The 12,483-nt window shown below is 44.7% G+C and overlaps 1 protein-coding gene across 1 annotated transcript; it reads right to left on the bottom strand.

The window, feature by feature from the left end:
- Positions 1-8,638: 8,638 nt before the first annotated feature.
- Positions 8,639-10,453, bottom strand: lingo3a (leucine rich repeat and Ig domain containing 3a). Its single transcript, XM_060940622.1, has one exon. The coding sequence runs from the start codon at positions 10,451-10,453 to the stop codon at positions 8,639-8,641; it is 1,815 nt and encodes a 604-aa protein (XP_060796605.1).
- Between the last annotated feature and the right edge of the window lie 2,030 nt (positions 10,454-12,483).

The following is a 12,483-nucleotide window of genomic DNA, read 5'->3' as shown; positions in this document are numbered from 1 at the left end:
TGTGTTTGGATAAGTGGTATGGGCAGCTACGCACCACCACCCCGGGGGCGTCTATGAGGTGAGTGCAACTGGGAAGAGGCAAGAACGCATCAGAAAACTCAGTTTGCAACCTGGCAACCTCCGCAACTTGGGCTGGCATGAGGTGGTCTCCACAGGGGACCAGGGTGGATTGTGTGGCAGATTTCATTTTTACCTCCGGTCCCAGCTCCGCCTTCTCTGGAACTACTGTTGCCAATGCAATGGGGACCCTCTCATTCCAACATTTGAGTAGGTTGAGGAGATGTATCTGCTGCACCCCACCTCTATCTGTTCGTGTCAAGTCATAGTTGACGTCCCCAACTCACTGTGTGACCTGAAAGGTCCCTTGCCACTTGGTGAGTAATTTTGAGCTTGATGTGGGCAATATGAGAACTTTATCTCCCAGTGTGAATTCTCAAAGGCATGTACCCCTGTTGTACAGCCAGGACTGATGCTTTTGCATCAAATTCTCCTGGGTTGAGTGGTTGAGTGTGTGGAGCTTTGCATGCAGGTCAAGAACATACTGGATTTCACTTTTACTATTAGAAGGCCCCTCCTCCCAGTTTTCATGAATGACATCAAGGCTGTGCCCATATAGCAATTCAAATGCTGAAAATCCCATGGAGGCTTGTAGGACTTCTTGTACTGCAAATAACAGGGGTTTGAGCCATTTATCCCAGTTCCAAGCATCTTCACACACATACTTAAGAATTAAGTTCTTAAAGGAGATATGCAGAACCTTTATTTTTAAATAAATTTCTGAGTGGATAGTATCTCCACCCTTGACTCTTGTATGCTGCATAAATGGGAATTAAAAATATATATTTTTGAGAGTTAAAAATCGACTGCAAAGTTGGCATTCGAGCTGCCCCGCTGAGCCAGCCAGCCCTGAGTGTGTGACGTTACTGCGATAACTGGTTTTAAGGCCGAGGCCTTTGACAGCTATAGACCAAAGTCATAAATAAAAATTTATGGTGAAAGTAAGAAATACCATTACCAACTTGCTCAACTAAGACTGATTTGACTTGATTGTGGGTTGACTCTCATTAAAACAGGATAGGTGTTATAACTTATGCAGCATACATGTACATGCATGCATTTTCACTGATAAAACGTAAAAGGCTAATTAAATAGTCAGATAAACTGAGAATCACATTCTGAAGCAAATGAAATAATTTTATACTGGCAACTTAAACACATAATACAAGTTACATGTATTAATCTAAATGCAGGTAAACAACGAGTGTTGTTTTTGTTGTTTTATATCCAGATGAGAGTCGGAGCTTACCCGTCTGTGTTCTGGCTTCTTGAAGGCTGACCTTGTGGCCGATTTTTTTGAAACAATCTGACTTTCAGTTGTTCATTCAGTTCTCCGTTCATTTGTTTCTTCCATGTAAGGGCGAGATGGCAGCAATATCCAGTGAAGAAATCAGACGGCTGCTCCACTCATTCTCCATTTTCTCCAGACTGAGTACTCTGCCATTACTATACTCCGCCATTAGTAATTGCTCAGGCAATTACTAAAACCCAGGATGGAACATCACTGGTTTTAGCAACAACCGCGGGGAGGTCACTGCCCAAGTGACATGTCCCGTCCCATTCCATCCCAGGTTTTACCAACAACCCTCATCTCATACTCCGGGAGAACTGGTGCAATTGAATTTACTTTCCTTTTAAAAAAATTAATTAAATAAATGCTTTCCTTTTCTTGTAGTTTTATTTGATTGTTGGTACTGCACCCTCTTTCAATACAGGCTTATAGCCAATGCTCCTCAACAGATCAGAGGTCTCATACAAGTCTTCAGTAAAATGTGCAGAGCAGAGGAGAGACCACTTTGTAGGCACCCAATGTGCCTGTGAACTTCTCGCAAATCGCGTCCAAATCTTTGCAGTTTGAATATTCTTGGGCCATGAATTCAACTTAAATCCACCTTCTGTCATGTTGCTGGCACATCTACGTGGCATGGCAATAAATTTGCTCAAAATGGAGGATAGGAGTTGCAGTCAGCTCTGTGTTTTAGTATAGCGGAAATGGCGATGAAGCCGATAGATTCCCTGCTGTGAAGTTACGGACATCAAGGTCATTCACTCAGACCGCTACCTATATGAATCACTTTAAATCATAAAAATTACTATATTATATTTATTGTTAACACTTAAAACTATTCCTGTACCATTCTTGAGGCCTCAAGGTCATGGTATACGAAAGTGAGGCCATGGTTCTGCATATCTCCTTTAAGGTTTGGTTAAAATGCTCAACCAAGCAGTCTGTCTGAAGGTGATAAATACTGGTGCAGATTGAGTTAACCCCTAGTAATTCACAGAGTTCATGAATTGTGCCTGACATAAACGTAGTGCACTGATCAGTCAGGATTTTTTTTGGAATCCCAATGCAGGAGATCATTTTAAACAGTGCCTCTGTGCTACTCTGTGCAGAAATGTTACACAGTAGCACTGCTTCCAGATATCACATTGCATAGTTCACTAGGACTAAAATAAAGTAATACCCTCATGCAGTCCAATCTAATAGCCTGACAAGATCCATCTCAATTCTTTTGAAGGGGGGTGTTGATTAGGGGAAAAGGGTAAAGGGTGCAATGGCACTTTTGGGGAGGCTGCTGGATTTACCAGTTGGCATTCGTGACACACCAGTTGTGGACATCCCTGTGAATCCCCGGCCAGTAGAAACAGGCCATGAGTCGGGTTAGTGTTTTATCTTGCCCTAGGTGTCCGGCCATTGGGTTATAATGAGCTGCATAGAATATGAGTTCCCTGCTGCTTTTTGGTATTAACGACTGTGTTATTTATTCGCTAGTCTTATGGCCCTTTTCCACTACCCTTTTTCAGCTCACTTCAGCTCGCTTCAGCTCACTTCAGCCCAACACAGCTCGCGTTTCAACTACCTCAGAGCAGCACGACTCAGCTCGCTTCAGCCCTGCTTAGCACCCAAAACTCGCACGGTTTTGGAGTGGGGCTGAAGCGAGCCAAACCGAGCCGAGTGGGGCTAGGGGCATGAAGAGACACTCCCCTGTGCACTGATTGGTGAGGAGGAGTGTCCTCACATGCCCACACACGCCCCGCGAGCACGCTAGGATCTGTAAACACCGTAAACCCGGAAGAAGAAGAATTACGAAAATTATGAAGCCTTATGCGCCTCGCCTCATCTATACGCTCTTGCCAGTATCTGTTGGCGTTGTCGGTGACAACAAGCCACAGCACCAAGACCAGCAACACTAACGACTCCATGTCCTCCATGTTTATTGTTTACTATCCGGGTCGTGAGACTACCGCTTAAAAGGTCACTGATGTCACTGTTTGCGCCACCTAACGACATCACGTGACGTCCACCCACTTTCGCTAACTCCACCCAATGTGTCCACCCACTTCCAGCCAGCACGGTTCAGCGCGGTTGTAGTCGAAATGCAACTCCAACAGCCCCATTCAGCTCGACTCAGCCCAACTCAGCACGGCACGGCTCAGCCCAACTCAGCCGCGTTGGTAGTGGAAAAGCGGCATTAGTGTCCTGCATCACTCAGTACAGTATGTCCTTAATTAATTACAGAAAAGTATGGGTGGGAGAGTGCCACGTTCAGCTAGAGATTCTGACTATCGACTACTCTTGGTCAAAAGCATACCGCAGGGTCTCATCTCGCACCTGCTCCAGAGGGAAATCCACTAGGGAATCCTCAAGAGAACAGGGAGGGCTGGGGTGCTCCCCACTCTCCATGTCACTGATGTGGAGCTGACTTAGATGGCTCTGGGACAGCTTTCCCAGTCAGTATCACACTGGAATCCCCCCGCAACACTCTACTGCAGGACCCACCCACCACCACTGGCTCTATTACGCTCCTAAATCCTGGCCAATCCGTCCCCAGAATCAGCAGGGGGGTGAGACATGGGTGAACCACTGCCTTGACACTAATTTTTTCCCAGTACCTATGGGTATTCATGAATATCCATGTGCACACACTGAACCTTCACTAAAAGTGCTGTATCCAATGCCTCCCCTTGAACCAAGGGGAACCTCAGTTCCCAAACATTTACAGAGTGCTGTTAAAAATAAAGGTGATGTAATATAATGGTACAGTAAACTGCCTCTGTCCAAACCTTTTTGAAATATGTTGCTGACATGAAATTCAAATGAGCATATATTTTTCAAAAAACTATAAAATTTCTCAGTTTCAACATTTGATATGTTGTCTTTGTACTATTTTCAGTAAAATATAGGGGTTCCATGATTTGCAAATCATCACATTGTTTTTATTTACAGTGTACACAGCACCCCAACTTTGGTACTTTGGTTTCTTTTTTACATCACAAAAACCTGTAATTTTAACATGAATGTGTAGAATTTTTATATCCACTGCAGCTCTATCTCTTGAATATGTCTTGGTTAACGTACAAAACTTAGTTTTGTATATCAGCAATGGCAGCTCGTCAGTACGGGGCACTGTGGTGCCACCACCATCCAAATACCTAGAGAACAAAGTCTATTTAAACAATGTAAGCATACATTAATTATATCATGCAAAATAATTATGCAATTAAAAATTGTGTTCATATAATGCACCTGGTAGTCTATCAGAACCTGTCAGCATTCATTAAAAATTGGTTCCAAATTATACAAGTGCATCTCAAACATTTAGAATATCATGAAAATGTTCATTTTTGTCATAATTTCATTCAAAACGGTAAATTTTCACATATTCTACATTTATTACACAAAGTGAATTATTTCAAGCCTTTTTTGTTTTAATTTTGATTATGGCTCATAGCTCATGAAAATCAGAAATCCAGTATCTCACTATGGCAACGGGGGCGTGGTCAAGCGTCAGTCTGTGAACGGAGGGCGGAGTGAGGGAAGGTAAGTGGCAGAATCACTACACCTGATGTGAGTTAACCTGTGTTTGTGTGTCTTCCCCAGTGACCACGTCCTATAAAAGGAGAGAGAGAGAGCAGAGGAAAGGAGCTCTCTCCCCAACCAGAACGCTTGTGTGTGTGAGAGCGTATGACTGGGAGAGTGGAAAGTATAAAAGCTGAAAAGCTAAATAAAAGAGTTTTTGGAACTTAGTTCTGGCCTGCCGTAGTTCTGTACTCCACCCACCCGCTCTAATTACTACAGTGGTGCCGAAACCCGGGGTTCGGAGCACAGAGGAGAACAGCCCCATGGAGTCCTCCCCCTTCAAGGACCTGATCCATGCCCTCGCCACGGCCCAACAGAGCCAGCACCAGGCGCTGGTCGCCCTCCAGAAGAAGCAGGAGCAAAGGTTCGAGGCCCTGGTGCTGGCGCAGCAGGAAGATCGTCAGGCCTTCCAGCACCTCCTCGTGTCAGCAGGGTCCACCACCTCCATGGGCCCTCCCCACCTCACCCTAACGAAGATGGGCCTGCACGACGACCCCGAGACCTTCCTCACGCTCGTCAAGCAAGCAGCAGAGGCCTGGGGCTGGCCGGTGGAACAGCATGTGGCACGCCTCCTCCCCCTGCTAACAGGCGAGGCGCAGCTGGCTGCGCTACAGCTCCCCGCCGACAGCCAGCTGGTCTACACAGACCTCCGCTGGGCCAGTGTGTGGGGTGCACCCCAGAACAACAATAGCGCTTCCGTGCTCTGCGCCTAGAGGAGATCAGCCGTCCATTTGCATTTGGCCAGCAACCCCGGGACGCCTGCTGGCAGTGGTTGAGGGCTGACAACCGCGACACCGGGGGAATCATCGATCTGGTGGCACTGGAACAGTTCATCACTCGACTTCCCGAAGGAACCGCGGAGTGGGTCCAGTGCCATCGCCAGGCGTCGCTGGATCAGGCCATCAAGCTGGCGGAGGACCATTTGGCGGCTGTTTTGGCGGCTGCTCTGACGGCAGGACAGCATGTATCCTCTTCTCCCCTCTCCTCTCTCTCTCCCTCTTCCTCCCCTTCTGTTCTGTGTCCTCGCCCCATTCCCCCACTGCGGAGGCGGGGGCCGGCTCCACCCCAGCTGGCCCGCCGCACCCACGGTGCCCTCCCGTGTCCCACTTTCGTGTCTGTCTCTCTCCCACTGCTGACATCGCCCACCGCTCCGGTCCCCTGTGGAGACCACCTCTCCTTGACCCAACTCATGGAGGTTGCCCAGTTGCAAGCCGAATTTTCGGATGTGTTCTCACCCCTGCCCAGCCACACCCGCCTTACAGAACACCACATTGAGACGCCCCTGGGGGTGGTAGTGCGCAGCCACCCTTACAGGCTGCCCAAACACAAGAAAAAGGTGGTTCGGGAAGAACTCGAGGCCATGCTCGACATGGGCATCGTCGAGGAGTCCCACAGTGACTGGAGCAGCCCAGTGGTCTTGGTTCCCAAGGCCGACGGGTCGGTCCGGTTCTGTGTGGACTATAGAAAAAAGTCAATGCAGTGTCTAAATTCGATGCATACCCAATGCCTCATATTGAGGAGTTGCTTGATCGACTAGGCACGGCTTGTTTTTATTCGACACTGGATTTGACAAAGAGATATTGGCAGATCCCCTTGACTCCTCTATCCCGAGAGAAAACGACCTTTTCCAGACCATTTGGCTTACACCAGTTTGTCGCACTGCCTTTTGGGCTGTTTGGGGCGCCCGCTACATTCCAGCAGCTTATGGATAGGGTCCTCCGCCCCCACGCCACCTATGCGGCCGCATACCTGGATATTATAATCTATAGTAATGACTGGCCACGGCATTTGCAACATCTAAGGGCCATCCTTAGGTCACTGAGGCGAGCGGGCCTCACAGCCAACCCAAAGAAGTGTGCGATTGGGCGGGTGGAAGTACGGTATCTTGGCTTCCACTTGGGCAATGGGCAGGTGCGTCCCCAAATTAATAAGACAGCAGCGATTGCAATGCCAGTGGGCTTTCTCTGAGGTAAAGGCTGCACTGTGCAGGGGGCCACTGTTACACTCAACAGTGTAACCTGACTTCACTCTCCCCTTTGTTTTGCAGACGGATGCATCGGACAGGGGGCTGGGGGCTGTTCTGTGCCAGGAGGTGGAGGGGGAGGATCGTCCCATGCTGTACATCAGCAGAAAGCTGTCGGTGCTTGAGGGCCGCTTCAGCACTATAGAGAAAGAGTGCCTTGCCATCAAGTGGGTGATCCTCGCCCTCAACCTACTACCTACTGGGACGCTCTTTCACCCTCTGTTCAGACCACGCGCCCCTCCAGTAGCTCCACCGCATTAAGGATGCAACGCGTGGATCACCTGTTGGTATCTTGCACTCCAGCTGTTTAAGTTCAAGGTGATCCACAGGCTGGGGGCGCAGATGGTTGTGGTGGACTTCCTCTCCCATCCGGGGGGGGGGGGGGGGGGGGGGAGTCGGCTGCAGGCCAGATGGCTCCCCGGCCTGAGTTGGGCAGTGGGGGTATGTGGCAGCAGGGCATGGTCAAGTGTTGGTCTGTGAACGGAGGGCGGAGTCAGGGAAGGTAAGTGGCAGAATCACTACACCTGATGTGAGTTAACCTGTGTTTGTGTGTCTTCCCCAGTGACCGTACCCTATAAAAGGAGAGAGAACGCAGAGGAAGGGAGCTCTCTCCCCAACCAGAACTCGTGTGTGTGTGTGTGTGTGTGTGTGTGTGAGCGTGTGACTGGGAGAGTGGAAAGTATAAAAGCTGAAAAGCTAAATAAAAGTTTTTGGAACTCAGTTCTGGCCTGCCGTACTTCTGTGCTCCACCCACCCGCTCCAATTACTACACTCACATTATTAGAATATATCCTAAGATCAATCAAAAAAGTATTTACAATACAGAAATGTCCAACTTCTGAAAAGTATGTTCATTTGTACACTCAATATTTGGTTGGGGCTCCTTTATCACTAATTATTGCATCAGTGCAGCGTGGCATGGAGGCAAAAAGCCTGTGGCACTGCTGAGGTGTTATTAAAGCCCAGTAATAATGATGTAAAAATCATAAACATCTATGACAAAATTGGTACCAACACAACTGCCCTGCGCCAGATATCTAGATACAGAGTGCCCAAGACTTTTGCATAGAGCTATATGTATTTGTGAACAAATATCAGTAAAAGACAAAGGCTTTGATTTACTAAAGGGGTGTGTGACCTTGTTCACAAAACTTATTCAGAAAATATACAGATATGTCTACACACCTTTTTGCATTTTGTATTCTTAGTATTTGAGGACTTCTGACACCTGTAACTGCATAACACTCACATTCATGTGTACAGTATGTGTGGCACACAGTATATATGTTTACACTTCTACAGAATGTTTAAGTTTCATATTCAGCCTACTGATCCTACAATTAGCACAGGCAATTTTATTTAATTTTATTGCCTCAACCACCTACTTGTGATATTACCTTAAATATTCCTAGTAAATCACTTGCAATAACCTCACTAATTGCATAAAAAGGACACAAATTATCAAAATGTACACATATAAACTTTATTTGAGGTCTTATTTGAAGCCAGGGTACAAATGTATTGCTGGTATAAGTTACATTTCTTTTTAATCTTCATAATTTTGTGCTAATGGTAGGCAAACTGTATATAAAACATACAATTAAGAAAAAATACAGAGAAAATACATACAAATACATCATCTGTGCTGTACCTAGTTATCCAGTTGTGTATATACATGACACAGACTTATACCTCTATATCATTTTCATATTGAATTTTCGAGCCCCTCCGTGGCCCCCACTGCTTGCAGGGCCATCCACCTTTCTGAAGGAATACTCCACTGAAAAGTTGTTTTTGTGCTGTCCACGTCCACGACTCCACACAAACAAAAGCAAGAAGCAGAAGATTACTACACCCAAAAAAGTTATACAACCCATTGCTGTTGAGACCAAAATTGTCTTGAGGTCTAACGTGAACTTTAGGAAGACATGCGTGTCATTCAGATTAGTGGCATCGAGGTCACCAACATAAGTGCGATTTGCTGAAAGACCTGCATCCAAGGGTATACCACTGACCGTTAATGTGGCAAAGTAGGTGTCATTGCCACCTGCATTGCTGGCAATGCATATATAGGTTCCGCTATCTGTTACTTGGACATAGTGGATTTCTAATGTGCCCTCTGGCAGCACTATAAGACGACCAGTGCTTCTGGTAGTGATGCGGCGGCGCTGAGGTGAAATCCAGAAGATGGTTGGAGTTGGTTCTCCATCTGCTTGGCAAAAAAATGATACAACCTGACCCTCACGTGCAGATAGCTGTTGTAATTTTCGGTTGCGGATTTTTGGTCGTTGGCATGTGAAGTGGTCAATGAGTGCTGAGTCAGAGAAGGCGCTAAGAGCTTTACCTTGCACCTGAATGGGTCCTGCACAAACTGGGAACTTGCCGTCGAAGTTAAGGGTCTTGCGGCGCTGCAGGATCCATAATAGACGGCAGTCACAAGACAGAGGGTTACCATCAACCCGAAGCATTTCCAGGGTGTTTACAGAGTGAAAAGCACCTTCTTCTAGTGTCACTAGCCTATTGTTTGACAGGTTGAGTAAACGTATCTGCTGCAGACCTCCAAGGCCATAAGGCTGCACACACATCAAGTTGGTGCCCACAAGATGCAAGTCCTTCAAATTGATCAGATCACGCAAAGCCCAAGATTCAAGAACAGAAATGGGGTTGTGTGAGAGATTCAGATTGTCTAAATGGATAAGATTACGTAGTGCACCAGTTGGAACTGTAGTAATGTTGGTGTTGGTAATGAAAAGCCAGGATAAATCGAGGCCCTGGAAACTGTATGGGGAAATGTACTCTAAAAATGGCCAGTGGTCAATTTCTAGACCACGGAGTCCTCCCAGCTTATAAAAATTCTGTTCCTCTAATGAGACAATATTGAGGTAGCGTAGTCGTAGTGACACCAAGCCACGGAGATAGGAAAGAGCATGTCCTGAGATAGAAGTCAGGTTGCACTTCTCAATAGTAAGTTCCCGTAGACCAATCAAACCCAAGAATGCCTTGTTTGATATATACACCAAATCATTGTCACCGACCTCTAATTTTTGGAGCCTCCGCAGATCCTGGAAAGTAAAATCCACCAATATAACCAATTTATTTCCACTCAAGTCCAAAACTGTGAGATTGGCAAGATGTGAGAAGGCACCCATTGGCACCAGCTTCAACTGGTTGGCACGTAGGCGTAACACACGTAGATTCAGTAAACTGGAAAAAGTACTGGGCTCAAGCACACTGATAAGATTCTCAGTAAGATCCAAATCCTCCAAATGTGTGTAGGCTTCCAAGTCGCCATGTTCCACCCACCGTAACTTATTTCTACTCAGGTCTAGCAACTTCGTGTCAGTTGGAATTCCATTTGGAAAAGAATTCAGGTGCTTGTTCTGACAATTTACAGACTTCCTCTGGGGTACACAGTCACAGACATGTGGACAACCTTGGCCATGGCATATGGGAGCTGTAATCTGTAGCAATATAAGTCCCATCAAGCCCAAGCCAGGATAGCCTGCCATGCCCTTTTTCTTCTTTACTCAGCTTGGCTCACTGCACCAGATACCTAGACACAAAAATAGAGTATATTAATACCATCTGGCTTTCCAACATTTTCACCAAGTTCATCTGAAAAGCATCCATAATATGGATTGATGGATTTTTGTGTAAAAGATTCTCTAATGTCAATCTGTAAAACACCTTAAGGTCCTTTGTGTGTTAACTTCTGTATAAACTTTTTTGTATTCGTTATATGTCCCCTTTTTGCTTAAGTGACATGTGCACTCGAGCTGACACAGCCTCTTCATGTTTGTGGAAAACCTTATGATCCATACCAGATCAAACCCATCAGAGGGTCACCTGAACACATGCTTCAATGGAAGGGATAAGACTCATGAAAAATCTGACCTTTTGTACAAAGGAGTTATCATAGACAATATCATAAATTTGCTTAAAATTAAGAGAAATTGTGTCTTGAATATTGAATAAATTTCCTTAGATTAGGTTCCTTAGAATAGATTAGATGCCATTTTGCCTCAGGGGTTCAAAAAGGGGGTGGGGGAAATCAGATGTTCGCCTCCCCCCACAATACAACTCCTTGGTCTTGGAGATGTTGAGCTCCAAAGAGCTTTCCTATATCCAGGTCATCCACCTGTTTGTAATATGCAGAGGGAGTTCTCATCCCTGATGTGGGCAACCAGGGCCATGTCATCTGCATATTTAAAAAGTGAGAAATCATTGTTATTGCAAGTTATGTTGTTTGTGTAGATTGAGAATAAAACACAGCCCTGAGGGACTCCCATGTATAAAATCATGTTTTTGGATTTAAAAACATTGACCACCACATGCAGAGGTCAATCCTGCAGGAAGTTTTTTTTATCCATAGGATCAATGTTAATAGAATCATTAGCAAATACAGGATCAATCCTATTAGTCAATATTTGTATTTTTTAAGTCAAGTCAATTGTATTTGTAAAGTGTGTTTAACAACAGACATTGTCACAAAGCAGGTTTACTGAAATATATACCATTTTAAACTTGTGAATTTATAAAATTTCTTATCATTGTGGCTGATTGATTTTCTCCTATCAACAGAGTATACTGAAAAGTTAGCCATAGGAGGCATTTACATTTTCTAACTAATTTTTCACAGAGAAACTGAATAAATATACAGACATAAATAAATGCATAGGACTGCTGGTCCATGCTATTAATAATAGTGTTATTCTACAGATTAGCTATACGCTTGGTTTGGCTGTAGTTCTAATGAATATTAAACTGAATTTCATTGTTAATTTTGGGAATTTTATTTTGAATGAGATTAATGTCTTTTTCCAGAAAAGGCAGGATATAGGGTAGGTGGGGGTGAGATGGAAAATGCCAGAAATAAGCAGTACTTTGCACAGTAGTGTTATCTGCCTTGGTGTATTTCATTACTTTGCTCACATTGATTTTATAGTTATAATATCAGCACAACAAGCTAATTTAGACATCAAAATGAGCAACATATCAGGGGGTGAAAAAACTACAACAAACTCCCAGCTGAGGTTTTTTTGTTTTTTTATAAACAGAACAAGATATGGCATTGCTACAAAACTGTCATTAAAAAAAACATAAAACACATTAATTGTAAAGAAAATTGTTGGGGGAGAGATGAAGGTCAACTGATCTTTGAAAAACCACAGAAAATTATCCAACCCCCATATAGTACATACTGTAGAGTCACGGGGCCTCTATTCAAGCTGGACACACAAGGATTCATTTATCAATAGTTTGCACAAACAGGTATGCAAGATATTTTTTATTCATGTAAATTCTGTAATTTTGGAAAAAAACGTCTGTATCCTACTCCTGGAGTGTGTGTAAAAATTATGCAGGAGAAGACTAATAACTTTGTGTAAACCTTGATTGATCAGTTTCAACTCAAATCATGAGTTTCTTCCCTTTCATATACAGATTACGATGTCAATTAAATAGCTTATGTACTTCAATTACACACATTTCAAACCAAGTCATTTCATTTTAAAGGCATGACTAAAGAATTAAACAAGAA

The sequence above is a fragment of the Neoarius graeffei genome, chromosome 15 (assembly GCF_027579695.1).
Source record: "Neoarius graeffei isolate fNeoGra1 chromosome 15, fNeoGra1.pri, whole genome shotgun sequence".
In the NCBI taxonomy this organism is placed as follows: Eukaryota; Metazoa; Chordata; class Actinopteri; order Siluriformes; family Ariidae; genus Neoarius; species Neoarius graeffei.
Note: the sequence above shows the minus strand (reverse complement) of the source record. Positions and strands in the feature narration are given on the sequence as shown.